Genomic DNA, 24,900 nt, shown 5'->3' on the forward strand with positions numbered 1-24,900 from the left:
AGAAGTGACTTTTTCAGAAATCGGTGACACTGAAGAGTGCACAGAACACAAGGAAGGAAAACAAGAACACTTGCTAATATAAAATATATGTCTCTTCATCTCATCTACCCTTAACCTTACTTTCTTCTGGAGATCAATAGCAGGAAAACACCTACCAAAGTAGGAAAAACAGGAGAGAGACAAAAGTAGTGTCTGCTATGCTTACCACAACCAAAACGTATCTGTACGCTTTAAACTAACTGGTTCTCAAACAAGGTGAAAAGCCACATAAAGCTCAGGGTCAAAGTTGAAATAGTTTGGTGACAAAATGACAGCTCTTTATTTCTCTGTGAGACTCTATGATTCCATTGACGCATTTCTTTTTTTTCTCAAAAGTATCTCGAAGTGAAGGTTAGCAACAATATAAATCTAGAATTCAGTGTGCCAACATTTTTACAAAAAATTTGGTTTTTGAGTATTACAAAACAAAAGCAAAATGAAAGTGACAAACTATTAGATATAATACACACATCAACACAATTCAAGTCAAAGAAAGGAAACGTGATACATTATTTATTCACACTTTACAAAAATCTTTTTACTACAACACCATCAGCAATCCAATATAACCAGACAAGTTGCTTTCAATTAAAAACAACCAGAAGAAAAACAAAACTGACTGAGATAATGTGAGGAATAAAAAGAGACACCAAAAGGGGAACTATAAGATGGTCCTCCCCAAGTTCATCTATTTACTCTTGCTTAATAAAAGTCATTAAAATTGACCTCTGCCTCATGGCAAATGTTTTCATTTTTTTTAAAAAAGCAATGAGTAGCTGCACCAGCGATCTACAATAAGTGCTTGTCAATCCATTCCATTTTTAAAACATGACAAACTCAAGAGGGATGGGGAAAACGGAAAACAAATTGGCTTCGCGAGCACGTGGCAATAAACGACGATGCCACCGTAGACAAAGTTAAAAATCAGACCGCGCTACAGTAACGGTATTCTGGCCTCGCGTTTAGAGCAGAAAACAGACCAAAAAAAAAACAAAAAAATCACCATGCATGTTTTCATCAGGTCAGAGAACAGGCTTTACAGTAGTAAATCGAGCTCTACAACTTAGCCTTGTGGCAGAATGCATTAGTTGGCACGACACGAGGAGATAACCATGATCTAGCAGGAAGTGAAATACAGAATGAGAGAAATACACAAGCAAAATATACGGTTAAAGAGAATTGCCAGAGTCGAGAGGGAGGAAGTGGCAGTAAATGGAGAATTCAAATGGGGAGAAAAAAAATGCAATAAATAGAGGAACTACAGGAGAACAATAGGATTTCACGAGCGCGGATCGGCACAGCAGAAACACTCACTTTACTCGACTTTGTAGACACCCAAAAAGATCAGAAGAATAAGATATTCGATAGCGAATACAAAAAACCCAAACAGAAATGAGGATATTGTATAAGGATGGTGAAGATGTACAGAGATTGAGGCGGTTCATGTGTTCACTGATAGCACTGGCAGTGCGCTTAGAGAAACGAATCAGTGAGGCACAGTGAAGGGTAACGGGATCACTGAAATTATACGTCCAAAATAATAATAAATCGAGAGAGAGAGAGAGAGAGAGAGAGAGAGAGAGAGAGAGAGAGAGAGGGAGAGATGCGCACTGGGTAAAAACGGGAACCTGGACAAGTGCAACTTTACACAGCAGAGACCTGACAAAAATTATTTTACACGCTGGTCTTTTGAATGTTCGTTAGGATGAACATCTAAAACGGATAGAAATTTAGCTTTCATTTACAATACAATCATTTTTCATCCAAATCCAAAAAAGTGTACGTACAAAAAAAAAAAACCTGTAGATCAGGACTTTTGTATACAATCATGTAGAGACAAAAAAAAAAAAAAAAAAAAAAAAGTCTTGGCTGGGCGAGGCGTCTACTGGTCACATTGAGAGTTTAATTTATCCGTCTATGGGTGGGATGTGCTTGTCTTTGCCTGTTCTAGCATATTTTCTGCATGATTTCCTGCCGAACTTCCTCAGGTGCAAAGGCTACTGGCACACGCTAACACGAAGCTGGCCATTCCAGATGATTTCTCTTCACGGAAACCCTTTCTCAGCCGTACGCACCAGACAGGCGGGCACCTCAGCTCAAGGAGGGCTCTATGGCACATGAAGCTAGACAACTCCATAAATCGGCCATTTTGGCTCTTGAAACGTTGCTTTCTTAAAAGCATGAATACAAAAAGGTGCGATTGCACTGGCATCCAATGGACTTAATTACAAGATGGACAAGGCCCGCTAGTTGGTGATGGCGGGCCGTGCAAACCCATCACTGGTGAACAGCTAGAGCATCCGTGGAGAGGCCTCAGCACCACTGAGCGCAAATGTAAGAGTTCGGCCAGCTCTCTTTACACGTTAAAAGCCCTTTTTTAAAGGGTTGCTCCTGGAGATCGGACTATCTGACCTAAGCTGGTGAAATTTTTTTTTTCGTCATCAAATTTAGCTGCTTGCTCTAAACTGGCCTCATAGTAGCATGATCCAAATTATGCATTTCATGATAACTTGCTTTATCTGGACTCCCTGCATGAGTTTCAAAGATATTGCCATTTAGTTATTTATATTAAAAAAAGCTTTTTTTTCTGTCTTTAGGTAAAACTTACATGATCACTCAGGGCCCTTAGGGTTTTGAAAAAAAGTACAGAATGTTAATTGTGCCCAGAAACGGAAGGTAGAAAAGGAAAAATGAAAAACAAAAGAAAGAAAAAGTGGGTGGGAGGTGGTAGAGATAAGACTGACATTAGCGTCTGCTTCAGTTAAAATCCGTGGGAATAAAAGTTTACCATACCCCATCTCCTCTTAAGGGATTCAGATTTATACACAACAGCCCTTGCCTCATTCTCTCTCCACTATGAGAGCAAAAGGCAGGGGCCAGAGCTCCCCTGCTGGCTCTGAGAACTACCTGCGACCAGGCAGATGAATGCCGTTGACAGCAGGCAGATAGGGCAGAAGCAGCTCCAGTTGTGCAAACAGGGAGAAGTGATCAGAGGGGATGTGGGGATGGGGGCAGCCAGTGACATTGTTCTCGTGGAGCCAGTGGGGGTCCAAGGGACCCAGCACACCCAGCACGTTAAGCAAAGGCTGAGAGTAGAAGATGTAGTCAATGATGCCCTGAAAAGAGAGAGAAAAAAGAAAAAAAAAGAAAAACCATTACAATTGTGCCATTGATGGTTTGACACCAAGGTAAAACATGCTATGAACACACTTAAATACTTAACTATTAACTTAATATATTTCAAAAGTGTTAATACAATTAAATTTTTATCCTCAAAATAAGTAACAAATGTACAAACAAGAAGTTTGTTGAATGGCATACAGTTTTAACATTAAACTTCTTGAAACAACTAACTTGTTTTGTCTAAACGATGGTCCCTTGGATTTTAAAGTGAATATGCCTAGAGATTAGGGGTGTACTGACAATAACATTAAAAACAAAAAATAATAATTGTATTGCACCTTAAAGGGATAGTTTACCCAAAAATTACAATTTTGAAGAATGCAGATAATCAAACCGTTGCTGTACCCCACTGACTTCCATATATTATATAACTATGGAAACCAACGGGGACGAGCAACTAGGGGGTGTGCAATATATATTGTCTACAATATCATAATTGTTTAAATGACATGCATTTTGATATCAAGTAGACCTAAAAAAAAAAATAAATAAATAAAAATACACAAAAACCACCAGAGAGTGCACGCATACACTATGAGATATAGGTTAGACCAGTGTTTCCCAACCTTTTCTTTTTTAGTCGCAGCACCCTTTGGAAATTAAAAAAATATATAAAATTGTGGCACCCTACAAAATTGTCACAATACTTGAATTTCTAACTTCGATACAATACTTTGAAAAGTATAGATATTTGGTACAGATATCAGATGTCATACATATATTTTTAATATTACACAATTTTTTGTCCATCAATGGTGGCAATCAGTAGGCTTTTATTCCTATGTAAACATTGTTTAATTACCATTAAAACTAGCCATCTCACAAATTTTTGCTCACTCAATGTATTTATTTTACAGTGGGGCAATTTTGTTGCAGCAGCACAAGATAGCATGATTTCAAACTTTGAATTGAATATAAAAAAAAAGACAAGCAAGCAGTCAGTAATAAAATAAGAACGAATAAACAAATTACTAATGATAGCACAAATAAATGATACAAATGAAAAAGAGTTTAGTTTTTCAGGTAGGTCTAATAGTAGGGCTAAGATTTTTTTTTATTTTTTTTTACACAATTATCCAAATAATGTTTAGTCCTAGAAAGCTATTATTATCAGAACGCGTGAGCATATCATAGCAGTTAGCAGATCAATGAATAAAAGGGCAGCATTACCAGAGTTGCCCATACACTACCACACCATGTTACAGCACAGTAGGGCTATTGCAAACAGAAATAATACTGCACTACATAGCCGTTTCCTGTCGGCTCGATTTTTTGAGTGGACTTTGCTGTTCCGATGAGCATGAATGGTATATGAGTGGAGCGCACACGCATAGAGCGGGATAACACGCAGAGCATCACACCACGTGAAAGTGAAACCTGAGCGATGAACTCATTTTCGGTAGGGTTGGGTATTGTTTGGTTTTTTCCAATACCGGTGCCAAATCGATACTTTTAAAACTGTTCCGGTGCCTAAATTGTGCCTGAACTGATACTTATAAAAAAATTCCCCAAAAACATGGATTGGCCATTAGAACAGAAACAGAATAGTGTGTGCAAATGTTAGAGGGTCAAGTTTTTTTAATAAAAAAAACCCAACAAACAGATAAAATTAGAAGTAGCATTAGAATAGAGAGTGCTAGAGTTAAAGGGTCAAATGAAGATGAAAGATGTGTTTTCAGACGTTTCTTGAAAATATTAAGGACTCAGCTGCTTGGATTGAGTTGGGCAGGTCATTCCACCAGGAGGGAAGTTAATGTAGAAGACCATGAAAGTTTTATCATAAGTAGAATGCAGAATGTTTCAATACAAGCATTTCAGTCAAATGTAATTTATGCAATATTTCAAACCTTTAACCCACTTGGGAAAATCAACCCATGGCAACAGTTTAAAAGTAGCCCAATTCTGTGGAAAAAATGCGGACTTGGCAACCCTGCATCTAACAAGAGCTACCGGAGTCAGATTTGCCTGATCACAGGTCGAGAATAAGGAGAGATGACTGACAAGACCATGCTGGAGTATCTTGTAAGATGTGCTCCCTTTACACAGAGTGCGTGTGATTGCGAAATAGTGTTATTTTTGTCCTAACCACCCACGACAGTGACACGTGACAATAAGCGACATGGGATTCTATTTTAGGAACGGTTTTTATTTTCTGTAATGCCGCGGCAGGAACAACATACAAAATATGACAGTGATAATGATTATGTGCTTTATTCAATGTTAAAAGTGTCTAATGGGAGTTTGAATATTATTTTGCGTTATCTTTATAGCCATAGTGAAAGCAACAATAGATAGGCTATTTTACCTCAGATCTTGAAAATAAATTAAAGCAAACTTGTACGTTAAAACTGTGAACTCAATGCGAACCAACATGTGTATGTTTTCCATAAAGATATCAGTCACTCACTCAAAACTGTTCAGTCCATTCACATTTGAATCATCTATTTTCCGTGTCCACTTTTCTTTTCTACACACTCGCCATGTTTTTGCAGTCACATCGTATCTACACTGTTATCGTATATATAACATTGTGTCAGTACGTTATAAATAGAACGAGTCAGCAGTTTACTGTCGGGATTTGTTGTGTCGCTCCGCATCCAAGACAGCATCACTGATTATAACGAGTTCTTGTATTTTATTGCATCGTGGCGCTCGCGTCTGGTGTAGACACGATGTAAGTTAATGTAGCTTTCTGATGCTGCGTTTGAATTTTCATGCCACATTATTTGAAATTAGCACGGGCCAAACTTTTTTCTCTCACGGGCCGGATGTGGCCCGCGGGCCGCCTATTGAGGAACCCTGCTAAAAAAACGATCAGTCACCTGCAGGATCCTCACAAGCGATACAGCCTACTAGCCGGGACAACGTCTTTATGTTTACAGATGTGCCGTAATGACGCAGCAGCATGCTCGAATTTCCCAAGAATTCATACCATCATGATTTGCTGCCACATACTGGTGATTTTAGGTTTATATTTATATATGTTTTTTTTATGCAAATTAACAGCTTAAACTTAAATTAACAACTCTCCAAACTAATTAACAGCTAAAACAGATTTATACAAGCATTGCATTAAAAAAATTTCAAACCTTAAAGTCAAACGTGTAGTTGGTGTAAGGCATCAGGCCATTCTCATAGGCACTCTTCAGCTTGAAGCCGTGCGTGATCCTGGTGCTGGAGGTGCCGTTCTTGCCGTTGCAGTTGAAGTTGGTCAAGCTGTCAATATATCGCAGCTCTTTGAAGTCCTTGTGGGTGCTGTCCACACCACCTGTGCTCAGGTACTCCACCACACCTGTGTGAGCATGGAAAAACCCCATCAACAATAATGCAAGAATGAAAACCAATCTCTAAACACTATGTTTCAGGCATACGTACCCGACTCAGGTAGAGAGTTGAGGTCAGCGCACAGGACGAGAGGGATGGCATTGGTTTCTCCTGAGATGGAGGAGAGCTTGAGACTGCGAGTGGCTTTATCCACAATGTTCTTCACTTCAGACAGAAACATCATGGTCTGGACAAGCTTAACATCCGAGTACTCGGGGTCCCAGTGCATATGAGCATTGGCCACAAGGAGGAGCTGTTTCTCCATGCCATGCAGAGGCTTTCCAGCTATAGAGCAGAGAGAGACACTGCTTAGATATTTGCTTTGAGACAAGAGTCTCTGCCCAGTGTTATGTTGGTATCAATGAAACTAATAATTCGCTAATAAAACACTTATTGAACTGAAAAGAATCAACATTGAACTGACTCAAGACAGTAGTGTCATTATTCAGCTTCAGACGAGCTGCTTATCACTGAACTGAACTCATTTAGTAATGAATGACCTATACACACTTACTGAACCAACACTGAACTGACTGGAGCTGAAGAATGACACTATTGTCTTGCTACAGCTGCTTTATAGCATTCTGGATTTGCCTCGTTTTTTTAAGTTGGCATCATCGATTCGGTTACTTTCCCGTTTAATACTGTGAAGCTCCACTGAATTAATCTCTACTGTAAAAAGTACTATAAAAGTAAATGTGACTTCACCATTGAGACACTAGTCTTTGAGTTAGTTGTAAAATTTTAGCAATTGTGTTGCATTTGCCATTTTTGTAAACATGTCTATATGGTTTATTCATTTTTACTTCAGTTTTAATTTTAGTACAAAGGTAAACTAAATTAAAATTTTATTTCAATGGCAACTTGTTGAAATAGTTTAATACTTTATTTCCGTTAATGTTTTTCAAACAACAAATGTCTCTGGTTTTAGTTAAGAATAATAAAAAAGGTACAGAATTGTAATATTGTTTGTGACATTTACTTTGAAAAATAGATATCTACTAGAATTACACTTAACATGTTTATTAAATTAGTGTTTTTACATTTTAACTGAGGGAGCATTAAATGACAAAGATGCTAATCTAAATGCTGAAATTGGAGAAAAGAGCATGTATAGCTAGAAATTAGTCCAGCCCTTAAATATGATTGGCTGAGCCTCGTTCAAAGCATTTGTATAACTCCATAAACATCTGTGACATCATTACATTAGTATTATTACATAAAGCATGCTTTCCACTGCTTGGCACTCATTTTGCTAAATGTTGCTGAAAAACTAGTGATTGGCAGAAGTGTTATTTAATAAAGCATTTTTGTTTGTATTTTAAACCTTGCCAAATGTGCAGTAACCGTTTTAAGCAATAAATGCTATATCTAACACCTTTTTAAATCACTGTAAAATACGACTTTACTTATAAATGATTATATTACAAACGTATTATTCTTCTTATTAATCCGAGTAGTTTTAAACAACACATGTACAAAAGAAATGTCAGTTTGTGTGGTTGGTGGACTATAAAGCATTACATTAATCCCAAACACTGCAATACAATGAAAGCATCAATATTTTTAGATATTACTGTGAATAGTTAAAGATCTATATATTTGAGGAATTTTATATTTTCAGTAAATCATGCAGATTTAGTCTGATGTCACACCGGAAGGAGTAACATCTACCAAGAGCAAAAAGCAAGGGGAAAAAGAAAACGGACCAGAATGCTCCATCATCTCTTTCCGCAGCTCTAGTAGTACAGCGACTCCGATGTTGTCCTTTGTCATCACCCTGTTCAACATGGCCTCTGAACCTTCTGAATTTGCCATAGCCAGCTGGTTAAACTCCACGGTGTGTTTCTGCACCAGACTGAACCTGCTCAACAGAAACAGTGAGGTCAGGACGACATGCAAACACAACATGCTAGAACAATTGTTGTTCAAACTACTAATCTAAAGGCTTGCAGTCTGCTTATGGTGGACTCACTTCTCTGTTTTATAGAAGACTGCGCAGCCGTCCACATGTTTGCGGTCTGATTCAGACATGGTCCTGGCTCGGGACTTAGGACTGAAGAATCCTTCATAACCATGTTCCTTCAGCTCCACCAGGAAATAGTTGTAGTACTGCTCCGTTTCCACTTCCTATTGGGCACAAAAGAGGTAGATTTTATGACTGGGTGTAAATGAGATAACCTAATTGAACAGTTTCGGAGTCACTGGAATAAAATCCTTTCATTGCAGTATTAGCCAAAGTAAGAAATACCTTGAAAGCACAGTTCTACATCTTGAGTTATGTGAACGGCTGACAAACCTGTAGGCTGATGATATCCGCACTGCAGTTGAGAATCTCCTGCATGATGGACTTCTTCCTGTAGTCCCAGTGGAGGGCCCAGGAGGGACAGTAGCCATAGAGCTGGCGTGTGGCGTACTTGTCACACAGCACATTGTAGCACATTACAGAGAAAAGTGCTAAAGTGTGAAGAGAGGAAGCAAGACATCAGTGAGGTTGCCAAAAATAGCTATTCATTAAGATGCTGCTAGTTTTATTTACAAAGACATTCAATATTTAAACAGTATTATTATAAATTTCTCTTTCATGTGACTTTAAAGTGTCATGAAACCCCCCTGTTCCTGCACTGGTTTTTCACACCTTAGACCTGAAAGACTTCAGAAATGGCCATGTAAAACTATGGAAAAGTCTGAGTGTAGAGGGCGGGAAGAGAGCAGAAAACCACCAATAAAACACAAACCTACAAAACACTCATTATACAGACAAACGAATATTAAAATATCTTTAAAACAGAAATAATAAATGCACTTAATTTTTGTTTACTCTTCTTTGAATTTTCGGTCTGTATCGTTTGCCGGGTATCACAATAATCTGTCGTGTCACGGCGTTCATGATTAGATGTACCGCTGTATCAGTTCCTTTATTTGCGTGTATTTTATTTGATGAAGACATGTGCACATACTGGTTCATGAGCAGGAGAGAAAATAAAATGTTCACAAAACTTGAAAGCTTGCTCAGGTCCAGATATGAACTATGATTGGCTTAGCGAGTGTGTTAAAGGAGTCATATGATGCTATTTAAGATTCGGTTACACCAAATAATGATATGTTGACATGCTTTAATGTTCAAAAAACAAAATTTTTCAAATACTGTACATTATTGTAGGTCCTCTATGCCCCGCCTCTCTCAAACGTGTAGTTTTCAACAAAGCCCCCTCCTTTGACAAGCGCAGTCTGTTCTGATTGGCCAGCTGACCCATCGCATTGGGATTAGCCGAACACCACAAGCACGCGTCGGAAATGTAACGCCCCTTACCATAATCGCGAGCTTCAGCTTTCAAAGTAAATATCAAGACAGTTAATAATGTCGTTAGTTTTACCATCAGTTCAAGCCCGAAAGGGCAAGTCATGTGACAGACACAGTGATGATGCAATACACAAGCCGCGGTTAAGACCAGATTGTCATAGCAAAGTTGGAATTGGCCCTTTTTTTTTTTATTTTATTTTTTTTTTTTAAATAGCCTTTGTGCATAGCCAGCCTTGTACTCTTCTAGGTTCAAAAAAACTGTCGTCCATAAAATGCGTAGCACAAATTCGAACATCTGGTGTGTGCCGTTCTGTTGTAAATAAATCTTAACCAATGATTCCTAATTGCATCTACTTCCGGAAGGCCAAATAAAGTGCTCCTGCACTGAAACACACAGCGTCTCACTGACATGGCTGCATCAACACTACTGCTGTTCCTGAAACCACGCCTTCTTTCTTTGCATGCACATTTGGGCGGCATTATGCTAATATTTCCACATAGTGACGTAGATATGTGGGGGTGTGTTAGAACGAGACGTTTTAGGTAGGCGTGGCTGACGCTTAAATTTTATATAGAATATCTCTTTGGATTTGAGACTTTAGTCTTTGTAACTTTACAGATCTTCTTTATGCACCAAGAGCTTGTAACACTCCAAAGAGAAAGGAAAACTTGAAATCGCATCATATGACCCCTTTAAACCAAAGACTATGGTTAAACTCAGTGGCATTCTCATGCACGCTCCACATGCCGTTACATATTAAATATTGTTACGGTCATGTTTACAGAGGTGAACTGACAACGCAGAAGCTCTTTCATGAGATTTGAATTCTCCGCTGTGAGACGACCTCATGCGTAATACAGCGCAGTTATTGGATCATAAAACTTAATTCTCATGAATATGGAGAACTGATGACGTAGACATGTACTCTCCAGCGACAGCAGCCAATCGCCACTGCAAATTAATGCATATATGTCACTTTTCGTGTTGCTTTTTGAACCGGAAGAACAAACTGCTCCAAAAATGGAAAAATAACCACTTTTACCTTAATAATAGATACGAGTGTTGTCGGCGCCGATGGCCTCGTGGGCAGCGCGCCGACATGTAGTGTCGTTGCACTTTGGGCATCCTGAGTTCGAGTCCCGCCTCGCGGACATTTCCCGATCCCACCCCCCTCTCTCTCACCCACTTCGCTTCCTGTTGACCCTACTGTCCTAATAAAAGGCATAAAACACCAAAGAAAAAAAAATCTAAAAAACAAAAATAGCTACTAGTGTTATTGTCGTTTTCACTGATGTGCAACCTGTTCATATAGGTTAACATCTCAAAAAATGTGTTTTAGGGTTTCATGACATTTAAGGAATTCACATAATTTGGCAGTCTTAACTACAAACTACCAAAATAAACATTACATTTCATTTAAAAATGACAAAATTAATGTAAAAATTCACTTCTCAAAGTAGTAGCAGTGACAATAATAATAAAAAAATTTTAATTCAGTTATTTTTGTATTTGCTTAGTTTTAAAATAGTTACATTATGAACTCATTTAAGGACTACAGTTTGATTAATTTGTTCTAATCAAGAAATTTAAATTATAATTTTTTATTAAAATGGAACTTGAGGAAAGGAGAAGAATTTCAAAAGGGCCTTAATTAAAAGGGCATTAGTTAGGAATTCAATCGATTAGACATGCTTTTCAATGCTTAAACCATTAAATCAGAAAACACTGAACTGGGAAAAATAAAAAGGTTTCTTAGAGCTCTAGATTAGAAGCAAACCAAACTAAACTTATGGCTAAAACACCATATCAAGATCCTCACATGTGCTTGAAGTATACTACAGACATAGTGCCTGCAGACTAGGTCTAATCCAATCTCAGCCAAATCAAATCAAATCTTTTTTGGTCTAATAAAATCAAACATAACCTTATCACAAATTAAAAATTATTTGATTAATTGTGCAGCCCTAGGTCTCATGAAGTAAAACTGCCTCTAAGCCATGCTTTGAGGATGTCTTGCACTTTATTATTACAAACCCAATTCCAAAAAAGTTGGGACACTGTACAAATTGTGAGTAAAAAAGGAATGGAATAATTTACAAATCTCAAACTTATATTTTATTCACAATAGAATATAGATAACATATCAAATGTTGAAAGCGAGACATTTTGAAATGTCATGCCAAATATTGGCTCATTTTGGATTTCATGAGAGCTACACATTCCAAAAAAGTTGGGACAGGTAGCAATAAGAGGCCGGAAAAGTTAAATGTACATATAAGGAACAGCTGGAGGACCAATTTGCAACTTATTAGGTCAATTGGCAACATGATTGGGTATAAAAAGAGCCTCTCAGAGTGGCAGTGTCTCTCAGAAGTCAAGATGGGCAGAGGATCACCAATTCCCCCAATGCTGCGGTGAAAAATAGTGGAGCAATATCAGAAAGGAGTTTCTCAGAGAAAATTTGCAATGCGTTTGAAGTTATCATCATCTACAGTGAATAATATCCAAAGATTCAGAGAATCTGAAAATCTCTGTGCGTAAGGGTCAAGGCCGGAAAACCATACTGGATGCCCGTGATCGTCGGGCCCTTAGACGGCACTGCATCACATACAGGAATGCTACTGTAATGGAAATCACAACATGGGCTCAGGAATACTTCCAGAAAACATTGTCGGTGAACACAATCCACCGTGCCATTCGCTGTTGCCAGCTAAAGCTCTATAGGTCAAAAAAGAAGCCATATCTAAACATGATCCAGAAGCGCAGGCGTTTTCTCTGGGCCAAGGCTCATTTAAAATGGACTGTGGCAAAGTGGAAAACTGTTCTGTGGTCAGACGAATCAAAATTTGAAGTTCTTTTTGGAAAACTGGGATGCCATGTCATCCGGACTAAAGAGGACAAGGACAACCCAAGTTGTTATCAGCGCTCAGTTCAGATCTCTGATGCTCTGATGGTATGGGGTTGCATGAGTGCGTGTGGCATGGGCAGCTTACACATCTGGAAAGGCACCATCAAGGTATATCCATATATCCAAGTTCCAGAACAACATATGCTCCCATCCAGACGTCATCTCTTTCAGGGAAGACCTTGCATTTTCCAACATGACAATGCCAGACCACATACTGCATCAATTACAACATCATGGCGGCGTAGAAGGATCCGGGTACTGAAATGGCCAGCCTGCAGTCCAGATCTTTCACCCATAGAAAGATGTGACAAAGAAGACCTAAGACAGTTGAGCAACTAGAAGCCTATATTAGACAAGAATGGGACAACATTCCTATTCCTAAACTTGAGCAACTTGTCTCCTCAGTCCCCAGATGTTTGCAGACTGTTATAAAAAGAAGAGAGGATGCCACACAGTGGTAAACATGGCCTTGTTCCAACTTTTTTGAGATGTGTTGATGCCATGAAATTTAAAATCAACTTATTTTCCCCTTAAAATTATAAATTTTCTCAGTTTAAACATTTGATATGTCATCTATGTTGTATTCTGAATAAAATGTTGAAATTTGAAACTTCCACATCATTGCATTCTGTTTTTATTCACAATTTGTACAGTGTCCCAACTTTTTTGGAATCGGGTTTGTAGAAAAGACAACTCGCATTACATATCTGCACCAGAGTAAAAGAGAAGTGAGAGTAAATGGTGCAGTGATGACCTGTGTAACACAATGTGAACTGAAGTGAAAGGGTCTCACCTGCTGGCCGTGTTCTGTCGGGCTCCTGCAGTGGTATCCATGAGCGAGGTGGTGGCTGTTCTATAGGTACTATGGCGAAAAAAATAAATACACTCAGTGAGTGAACTTTTCAGTAAAAACTGAGCAATGACACAATGGAAATGGTCTGACCGCCGCATTGCCATGCAAGAACATAGTAATTATCTCCACAGTAATTCAGAGAGAATCAAAAGAAAATGTTCAATCAGACAACAATGTCATGACTCATTTCACTGCATGAAATTAATCTGTTCTAAAGAGCATGTACAAGAATAGAAGCTTTTCAGTGCTTGCCACACAAGCGGGGCAGTTGTACAAGGGTTAACTCACCACGTTTGGTGCCTGCAAGATTGTCCAGCAGGTAGTTGAGTAGCCGACGTGTCCCATCAGGCTCTTGGTAGAGGTTCAAGATTTCTTGTGCAAGTGGGTTTCCTATAGGACACAACCAAACATGAAACATGACATGTCACAAGAACATGTATAATTACAGAACCAGTACATAGTAGGGCTGCCCCCTAATAGTCGACTAATCGTTAGTCAAACAGAAGAGGTTTGGTCGACCAAAATTTTATTAGTCTCAGAAAGAAAAATAATCCACGGGCGAAGTCACGCAGTCTGCGACTAACAGATCGTTAACGGCTAGTCTTACCATCTGAAATATGCAAGTATTAGCAACTTTACATGGCCGCTCAATCTAATGTTAACCTAGAGAAATGTGTGCTGCTCAAGTGTCTGTGCGGAGTGTGGAAGCTGAACAGTAGTGCTCACTGCAGGACAGATGGAGGCGCCGGTGCGCTCACTTGCTCTTAAAATACTGGTCATTTTTGGTCATACAGATAAGAGTAATACATCTTTCAAAACTGTGAAGACTACGTTTATTTGTGTGCACTCACAATACTGCGCCTTTGTAAAATAATGAAAGCAAACACGCGCTTTCTGCCATCTCGGTCTTTGAACTTGAGCGCGAAACTCCGTGTATATATTTGCCTTAGACATTAAAAATATATCTACAGTATAGAGAGTGAAATGTGTACTTTCAAATGAACCAATTCAAATGGAAAACAAATTCTCAGATTACGTAATCCGTATGTAACGCATCCACTACTGCGGAGTCAGTGTTGCCGACTTAATCTCTTAAAGGGATAGTTCACCCAAAAATTCTGTCATTAATTACTCGCCCATCATGCCCCCTAATAGTCCATCATGTCGTTCCAAACCCGCAAGACCTCCGTTCATCATCGGAACACAAATTAAGATATATCTGATGGAATCTGAGAGCTCTCCGACCCTCCCATAGACAGCAAGGATATTACCACGATCAACGCACAGAAGCGTAGCAAGGACATCGGTAAAATAATCCATGTGACATCAGGGGTTCAACCGTAATATTACGAAGCTACGTGAATACTTTGTGCACAAATGAAAAAAAAAAAAAATGCTGTTCTGTGTCAGCTGTGCTATGCGGATACGTTTTCTACGTTGTTTGTGCTTTGATTTGAACGAAAACAATGTATCCGTGTGGTGCGGCTGACACAGAACAACATACGCTGTTTGCGTTCAGTGGATACTCTCCAAAATGGCGCTAGGGTGATGCGGATGATACGAACAAGTCGTTTTTTTTTTTTTTCTCTTTTGCGCACACAAAAAGTATTCTTGTAATCTTGTATTCCGTAATATTACGGTTGAACCCCTGATGTCACATGGATTATTATTAGGGGTGGAACGGTTCAACTTACTCACGGTTCGGTTTGTATCACGGCTTTGGTATGGTTCGGTATGTGCTTTGTTTAGCCAAAACTATACTGTCAAATAATAAAGAAAATAAGAATAATCCAACTACAAGCAACAGCACAAATAAATACAATGGAGTACAGATACAAAAAATAAACAGTGATTTTCAGTTTCAGGTAGGTGTAACATTAGTTTTCAGGTACAGAAATTGAATAAAGTAACGAAATGTAAAACAGCATTGCATATTTGACTGTATAAATTAAAGATAAATCTTTATTAAAATTACAAAAGCTATTCAATCAAGAGCAGTGAGTGATTTCTTTGTTGTTGCGGTTTGATTAATATTAAGAAAGTGATGTCATTTTAAGAGAATGCACTGATACAGTACGTTCAGCCGGCTATGTCTGCTATAGGATACTTACCAAGACGGGCAATTTTGACCATTTTTGCGTGAATTTGTCCATTTAAACAATACTTCAGAGAAAGCTTAATATTTGCTAGCATTCTGAGGCACGGGTTTGTACGCGTCGGATGAGCGCACGTACATAGTGATGGGACGTTTGGCTCTTTTCAAAGATTCGGCTCTATTGGCTCTGCTCCCTTAGCTCCACTCTTACGGCTCCCAAATGGCTCTTTATTTAGTATCACTCTGAGCCTTCTATTTTAGCCCAATTTAGCAATTGTGAATGGTTTGTGTGTTGGTATGCAATTTTTTTTCATAAAAGCCGTATTTCTATGCTTTTTTTTGTTTTTGTTACAACAAAAAAAAAATTAAATACACAGGTACTATTATTTAACACTTTAATAATAGCCTAACACTTTAGTCTTTAGTGCAGGTTGGCATTCAGAACTATCAGATGCCTCAGCTTGGATGTGCTGATTCCTCTCTGTGATTATTTGTCCTGTTTTTGAGAAGACTCTCTCTGAGGGGACCGATGTTGCAACAAATTGCAGTCTGTTCCTACCTTAACCAATGCGCTTGCGTTTAAATCCAGCTCCCCTGTCCCTCTCTGTCGCTCTGTGTACCTGGCCTTTACCACTACACTCACTATGTTCGGAGCTTGTGTCCCCCTTCCTTCTTTCCCATAATGGTATGATCCTAGTCTGTCCTCCCATGTGATTAGCCGCATGTATTTTTTTTTTTTACGGAAAAACTCATAAAAGGCTTTTTTTTAACACCAAATAAAACATTGCTTACCAACACAAACCATTCACAATTGCCAAATTGGCTCTTCTCGTTTGCTACAAAGAATCAGCTCCTAGAGCCGGCTCGTTCGCGAACGACACTCACTGCGGGTGATGGAATAAATGCTCATATTCCAGCATAGGGCAGTCACATTGAACAAGAGTGAATGGTTTGTCCACTTTTTTTCCCTTCCCCCATCGCTGTTGTTGTAATGTATTGGGAAGCCAGAATGCACATCCATCAACAGAAGCATATATTTGCTAAACCCTGGTTTATTTTACGTGTTATTTATAGCAAACCATATTACAGCTGCGTTGTCAGATTTAAGTTGAACCGCGGTCCTAGCGCGTGCGGTTCGATTTTTATTTTTTTTTTCCCACAAACCATTCCACCTCTATTTTACAGATCTCCTTGCTAAGTTTCTGGACATTGATCGTGTAAGGACCCTTGCTGTCTATGGGAGGGTCAGAGAGCTGTCAGAATGCATCAAAAATATCTTAATTTGTGTTCCGAGGATGAACGGAGGTCTTACGGGTTTGGAACGACATGAGGGTGAGTAATTAATGACTGAATTTTCATTTTTGGGTGAACTAACCCTTTAAATCGAAAACAAAGAAAGCAGTTTATCAAATTCTTTAAATGTTAATGCAGTCTCCTTACTGTTTTTTCCTGACATATTCATAAACATTGCTTCTGCCGGTGCGCTGTAGCAAGCTTTATGCGTGTACTTGAGCACTTATTAGGCTTTGTAGGCAATTAAAAGGCTCATTATAATGATTTAAATGGCTTATTAAAAATATGTGCGATTAAGTCGACTAATGCTTCAAATGAACGGTTACTAGTCGACCAGAAAAATCCTTAGTCGAGGGCAGCCCTAGTACATAGATCACTGCAAAATTACATTTACATCTGGATTTCTCAAAAATGGCATCACTAATCCTAACACCACTTAATTGTGAATCCAAAAGGGGAGAAAATTTTCTTTGCAATTCCTGTCTAAAACTGACAGCTTATTGCAACTGTACAATGAGTCAAATAAAAGTCTAAAATTAAGGACTGGTATTAAATGAGTTACTTCAGAGCAACAAAATATCAACAATTAACTAGGCCCACATGGAATCCACACCTGGAGAAAAGCTCTGCACACTTTAGATATTTTGACCAATTTGATTATGATTGTCTGCTACTAATAAATGTAGTACATTCAGGTTAGTTTACAACCTTTTACCATTTCTAAATCCTAAATTCTAAAACCAGCACAGAAAAAGCAACAACTTCCATAAAATCCACCTGGGCCTGCAAAACTAAAGTTTTACGGGTTATAAAAGGAAGTAGTACCTTTCAAACCCAACGTTTGTAACTGAAAGAGTTTTCCAAGCTCAAAAGGCAGAACTCGTAACTGGTTGTTATTTAAAAGCAGTTCCCTGTGAAACAAACAGACAAAAATTTGAATGCCATAAAAACAGTGATCATCATACAGCAATAAGCACAAAAATATACAGGGATCAAATATTGCATGAAAACCCAAATGCTATATAAAACTGAACGTCCTCAACCAGCCTTTGAGCCGCCACGCTCACAAAACCTATTGTAGCCTTGTGCATTTCAGCAGTTGGATGAAATCCCAACCACTTTCAAAGGTACCTAATACAGTATCATTTCAGCTGCTCTCAGAACATGATTTATAACCATCCCAAGCAGCAGTAATCACACTACCAGAGAAGTGGCAACATATTTCAACCTGTGACAAATGAAATTGATTCAGAGCAAACCACGGTGTCACCCACATATGAGAATGGTGTTGTTATCAGAGCACAGCCCCTGGAGGCAAACATCACCTCTGAAGAATATAGGACCTAACTAAAGCCTGGAGGCTACACGACTTGGAAAAAGCAAGCATGGGGTTAAAAAGTCTCTGCACGCTACCACAATGGTCTCATCCATCTGCCTTACAAAATAAAATCTTTATGGTGGTTTCAAGCCTTGTAATTCACAGTGTGCAAACAAACAGAATATTAGCTTCTCACCTGAGATTAACCAAGTTGCCTAGCTCGGCAGGCAGGCTCCTGATCTTATTGGACGAGAGGTCCAGGTACACCAAGTTGTGTAGTTTGGCAATGTCGGGTGGGATTCGTGAAAGTGAGTTATCACTGATATGAAGAGCAGTGAGGTGGGTAAGGGACCATAATGCTGAACTTAAACTCCTCACTTTTCCTGCAAAGAAAAGACAGCATAAACAGTAAGTTGCATGCTTAAGCACCACAAAAAAAAAAAACCCTTAAAGGGTTAGTTCACCCAAAAATGAAAATTCTGTCATTAATTACTCACCCTCGGGTTGTTCGAAACCCGCAAGACCTTCGTTCATCTTCGGAACACAATTTAAGATATTTTTGATGAAATATGAGGGCTCTCTGACCCTCCCATAGACAGCAAGGTAACTACCACGTTCAAGGTCCAGAAAAGTACCAAGATGATCGCTTGTGGACGCGCGTTCACGACAGTATCATGGTGCGAGCGTGTGGCGGCGCTAACCCAGATTAAGAAAGTATCCTCGTAGCTTTGTAACTTTACAGTTGAACCACTGATGTCACACAGACTACTTTGTCGATCATCTTGGTACTTTTCTGGACCTTGAACATGGTAGTTACCTTGCTGTCTATAGGAGGGTCAGAGAGCCCTCAGATTTCATCAAACATATCTTAAATTGTGTTCCGAAGATGAACAATGGTCTTACGGGTTTGGAAGACAAGGGTGAGTAATTAATAACAATTTTCATTTTTGGGTGAACTAACCCTTTAAAACGGACTCAAGTTAACATACTAAAATGTCTAAAACAACTTGACATCAACATGAAACAGCATTTGCAAATTTTACTTCTGCAAAATTTATGTATTTTTTTAGTTAAACAAACACAAAAGGGGAATACCGGAGTTCAGCCTCAAGAAAATCAACATCCCAAATAAATCTTTTTAAACTCTAGGGCTGCAACTAATGATTATTTCATTGATTAATCGCATAAAAGCAAAAATGTAATTACTCTATTTGGAGGATAACATTAGGCTGGATGTGGAATATATAAAGCATAAATTGAAGGCTATGAAAACAACAGTTAAAGGGTTAGTTCACCAAAAAATGAAAATTAGGCTGTTTTACTCACCCCCGAGACATCCTAGGTGTATGACTTCCTTCTTTCAGACGAATCCAGTCGGAGTTATATTAAAAATTGTCCTGGCTATTCCAAGCTCTATCATTGCAGTCAGCAGGTGTTGCAGTGCTTCAGTCCAAAATAAGTTAAATAAAAAGCACCCATCCATTAAAAAAAATTTAATAAAAATAAAAAGTGTCTCACACGGCTCCGGGGGGTGAACAAAGGCCTCCTGTAGTGAATCGATGCATTTTTGTAAGAAAAATAACCATATTTAAAACGTAATCAATTTAATCTAGCTTGCGTTCACTGTTGTAAACAGAAGCAACTCTGGGCGGATGACGTATGAGGTCGGCTTTGCGCATGCTCCGGAGGCTCAGAAGTGACAAACACGGAAGCGCAGGGGAGAGATCAAAACAAAACAACGGTCCCCAATTAGAACTACAAAACGAGGATTTGTAGAGAAGAATGTCAGAGGATTTTGATATAAGCCAAGAGGAAACTGGTTTTCCTTTGCTAAAGTAAGGAGACTTCGCTTCCTTTGCTCCTGTAAACAAACGTTGGTTTTCACGAGACTCACGCATGCACAACGCCAACCTCATACATCATCCTCCCGGTAGGGATGTAACGGTATAAAACATTTCTTATCACGATTATAGTGACCAAAATTATGACGGTTATCGGTATTATCACGGTATTGTTAAAATGTGCTGGAGATGTTAAAGTACCGACACAGAAATCACTTCAAGTTTTATATATAAAAAAAACACAAAAAAAAAACAACAACAAATAAAATGACTTTTCACTAAAACAATAACATTACCAATGATGTTCGGATTTTAAAATGACAACAGTTTAATAGCATGTTGAAATATCTAAAGTAAATGTTCAAATAAAGCTTTGAAAAAGCTTAATAAAAAGGTAAACCTCACATTTTCGCCTTTAAATAAAGAAAAGATATAGGTCAAAATGATAATTGATTAATAAATTACATGCATTTTATCTACTCCATAAATAATTCTAGATAATTTATCTGAATTGTTTAAATGTCCACATAAGCTTGTTTCTCATCAACCGGTCAAAATTTACTGCAGGGCATGCAAATTCTGTCTGGTTTTGGCCAAACAGAAACTGCACACAGGCTGAATGCAAATAAAAGTCTCTGTAAATCCACTTGTTGACAGCAGGTGGCGCTTATGGAAAAGCTGAATTAGAGCCGTTTCCCGTAACCTCCGTGGACAAAGCAGTATTGCGATTAAGAACACTTCTTTTAGGTATTACATGGAGCGAAGATGAAAAAATGCCATCGAATCGTTTCTGAAGACAGTTAGAACCTTCAGAGGTACATTCATAAAATTAATTCATATATTCATTTGTATAATTCCCTTAGCACTCTTTTAAAACCTCCCAGCTTTTCCGCCCTGTTTTAACTCAAAACGAAACTACTCTGCGTGCTGTGCGCACGTGAGACTGTTACTTAAAACTGTGCTTTATGCTGGACAGTATTTATTTATGGCGAGTTGCTCAAATCGCGGTAATCTAATACGGTTTTAATAATTAAAATTAACTGTAATACTAACCGCGGAGAATTTTATCATGATTTATCGTCAAACCGGTAATCGTTACATCCCTACCTCCCAGAGCTGCTTTCATGTACAACTGTTTGTGCAAGCTAGATTAAAGTGTATTATTACGTTTTGAATATGGATATTTTTATTTCAAAAACGCATCGATACACTACAGGATGCCTTTGTTCACCCCCCGGAGCTGTTTGAGAAACTTTTTTAATTTTTTTTAATGGATGGGCTCTTTTATTATTTCACTTCTTTTGGACTGAAGCACTGCAACACCCGCTGACTGCAATGATAGAGCTTGGAATAGCCAGGACAATTTTTAATATAACTCCGACTGGATTCGTCTGAAAGAAGAAAGTCATATACACCTAGGATGCCTCGGGGGCGAGTAAAACACAGCCCATTTATCATTTTTGGGTGAACTAACCCTTTAATGCATTCTTGTAGGCTATGCTAGAGATTATAGGGATGCACCTAAATGAAAATTCTTGGCCGAAGCCGAACAAAATGAAACACTGGGCCGAAGGCCGAATACCGAACACGGTTTTTCGCATTTTTCCCCACATGTAGGCCTATTTTGCAGGGTAAATTAAATAACCAAAATGTGCTCTTTACTGTTTTGTCCTGCTTTTCAAATAAAAAAATAAATAAATTACAAAATAATTTAAAAATATTTACTCGACACTGAACTTTTTTTTTTACTATATAGCAGACATTATAAAGTACCAACAAAGCACAATTTAACCTCAAATTAATAAATTTTTTGGCCATTTTTAAAAACTTGAACCAGGCATGTATTTTTTTTACTGTACAAATAAAGGCAGCCTTGCGGAGCAGAAGAGAATTATTTAAAAACATTAGAATATATTGCAGATCCCAATTGTGTGAATAAATATATTAATAGAGCTGTTGTAGGGATATTATTATTACGGTCTTACTTTATTTTACAGAACAGTAAAATGACAACACTAACATTTATGAATGTTGATGGAGATGTCTTTACTGTTTTGTCCTGCTTTTCAAATAAAAAAATAAATAAATTACAAAATAATTTAAAAATATTTACTCGACACTGAACTTTTTTTTTTACTATATAGCAGACATTATAAAGTACCAACAAAGCACAATTTAACCTCAAATTAATAAATTTTTTGGCCATTTTTAAAAACTTGAACCAGGCATGTATTTTTTTTACTGTACAAATAAAGGCAGCCTTGCGGAGCAGAAGAGAATTATTTAAAAACATTAGAATATATTGCAGATCCCAATTGTGTGAATAAATATATTAATAGAGCTGTTGTAGGGATATTATTATTACGGTCTTACTTTATTTTACAGAACAGTAAAATGACAAGGAGGAGATGTTGCTTTTTCTCGGCTCTTATTTTGGCAGAAACCCGCAGGAAGATCTCAGTGCTTCTTTTTGTTGACAACAGCATGTAGATTTATAAATGATTCTCATTACGAATTTGGGAAGATGCGTGTCTGTGTCGCACGTATCGCATTGTCACATGCCTTTGAAAAAAAATTCACAAAATTGTTACCGAGCAATTGACGAGTAACAAGTTTCAGCGCAGATTTTCCTCGCGCTTTGGACTTTGAACCTTGGCGCCGCGAGCGCGTGCAGCGCTGCCAGAATACATGCAATTTGTGCGTGCATTACAAAATATAACATTCTGCAGTTTATTTACCAATTGTTTGAAGCCATTTCACGATTTCAATCATCATACAGTAACCGAACCACCAGCATCAGCCACCTCTTCTCATCGGAGACATGTGATGCATGCAGCACTAAACAGTCTCTCGCTGTCGGTGCTTCGTGCTTGTAATGATTTCTGCGTCTTTCTCTGATAGTTTTAAATACTTTCACACTGTCGACATGTTTGCTGCATTAGTGCGTGCTAGGGTTGGGCGATGTCTACAGTGAAACATTGCGATGGACGATGACATCGGCGGGGGTGGGGGCAAGCGACACGACAAATCCCCGACAGTAAACTGCTGCCGCATTCCATTTATGACGTGCTGACACAAATTTCAAATGATTTTCAACGGTCGCTTTGTCACATCCAGTCAGTGTAGACAGACTTGTCAACAACTGTCCCGTCCGGTGTAGACACGGTACCAGGTGAGTTTTGTTTTCAGGGTTGGAGCTGAACTCTGCAGGACATCGGCTCTCTAGGACCGAACTTGCCTACCCCGGCATAACCGAAAGCAACTTAAGTATACACAAGTCCGAATCTCACGAGAATTTTTACACAACATGTAAATATTACAACCTAAAAAAAAAAACGTGCTGACACAAATTTCAAATGATTTTCAACGGTCGCTTTGTCACATCCAGTCAGTGTAGACAGACTTGTCAACAACTGTCCCGTCCAGTGTAGACACGGTACAATGGTTGCCTGTTACATTACAGTACATAAAATAAAATTTCACTTACCACATAAACAGAGTAAGGAGAGATGACTGAGGACGATGTCAAATGATTTGCAGATCCTCAGTACAACTGACAAATATATAATCTTGTAAAATGTGTGGCAAGTACTGCCGCTCCATAGAATAAACAGAGTACGTGCGATCGCGAATCTCAAAAGTGAAACTAAAGGTGATCGTGCATTCAAAAGCACGATGCCAGTTTCAATGCCAGGTATAATAGCGGTTTTTTATACGTTTTTATTCCCTTTAGGGGTTCTGCCTACCCGTCATTTTCTTTCCGAACACGGTACTGGGATGCAGGGCGAATTGGGGGGGGGGTCACGATGCCGGCTCAACATCGTGATGTCTATCAGCCATCGGCGATGGACAATAGCGTAGTCTATCGGCCCAACCCTAGTGCGTGCCTCTATTTGATCGCGTTAAGCCCCATTCACACCAAGAACAATAACTATAAAGATAACGATATTAGCGTCCACACCAGCGAACGATATCGTCTGTTTATTCTAAGCGCACATGCGGTGCCGCTTTAAATTCTTGAGCTCGTTACAGCAGGATGGATTCTGATTGGCTGTCAGTGTTTTATCGTTCATCAGCTGGAAAAAAATAGTTTTGAAAGTGATCACAACGATATCGTTCCTCTGTATCGTTATCGTTGTGGTGAGGACTCTGCTATTCTTTAATATTGAGAACGATTTTTAGAACTATAACTTTATCGTTATCTTTATAGTTATCATGCTTGGTGTGAACGGGGCTTTAATCATTGTTCTGTACATATTATTCGGCCTTTTCAATTATTTGGCCGAACACCGAAAGAGATTTTTTTTTGCCATTTTCAGCCGAATAATTTCAGTTGCCGAACATTCAGTGCATCCCTAACAGATTACATGCAAAACAAATTCCTCTCCTGTGGCCTCCTGGGATAGAAAAGTGTCCATCTGATGCACACTTCAGAATCTGGGCTGAAGCAGTAGGACATCCAGGGATCTCTCATCTACTCTTTTATGAATACTGAGGTTTTGAACATACTACTTTCTCCTACTATATTATTAGGCAAGTAGGCATAACCCAGGGGTAGGCAAGTTCGGTCCTAGAGAGCCGCAGTCCTGCAGAGTTCAGCTCCAACCCTAATCAAACACACCTGAACAAGCTAATCAATGTCTTCAGGATTACAAAGGCTACAGGCAGGTGAGTTTTGTTTTCAGGGTTGGAGCTGAACTCTGCAGGACATCGGCTCTCTAGGACCGAACTTGCCTACCCC

The 24,900-nt window shown here is 38.7% G+C and overlaps 1 protein-coding gene across 2 annotated transcripts in view; it reads right to left on the reverse strand.

Moving 5' to 3' along the window:
• Nucleotides 1-359: 359 nt before the first annotated feature.
• cnot6a (CCR4-NOT transcription complex, subunit 6a) overlaps nt 360-24,900 on the reverse strand; it is a 29,405-nt gene continuing 4,864 nt past the window's right edge. For both annotated transcript variants that reach the window (XM_016278680.1, XM_016278681.1), the window contains exons 3-12: nt 18,515-18,701; nt 17,826-17,911; nt 13,901-14,002; nt 13,553-13,621; nt 8,846-9,003; nt 8,522-8,676; nt 8,256-8,410; nt 6,598-6,831; nt 6,312-6,514; nt 360-3,155 (exon numbers count right to left, since the gene is read on the reverse strand). In XM_016278680.1, the coding sequence (XP_016134166.1) occupies nt 2,943-3,155; nt 6,312-6,514; nt 6,598-6,831; nt 8,256-8,410; nt 8,522-8,676; nt 8,846-9,003; nt 13,553-13,621; nt 13,901-14,002; nt 17,826-17,911; nt 18,515-18,701 (1,562 nt within the window). In that variant the 3' untranslated portion in view covers nt 360-2,942. The remainder of the gene's footprint in view (nt 3,156-6,311; nt 6,515-6,597; nt 6,832-8,255; nt 8,411-8,521; nt 8,677-8,845; nt 9,004-13,552; nt 13,622-13,900; nt 14,003-17,825; nt 17,912-18,514; nt 18,702-24,900) is intronic.

The sequence above is a fragment of the Sinocyclocheilus grahami genome, unplaced genomic scaffold (assembly GCF_001515645.1).
Source record: "Sinocyclocheilus grahami isolate Dianchi unplaced genomic scaffold, SAMN03320097.WGS_v1.1 scaffold124.1, whole genome shotgun sequence".
NCBI lineage: Eukaryota > Metazoa > Chordata > Actinopteri > Cypriniformes > Cyprinidae > Sinocyclocheilus > Sinocyclocheilus grahami.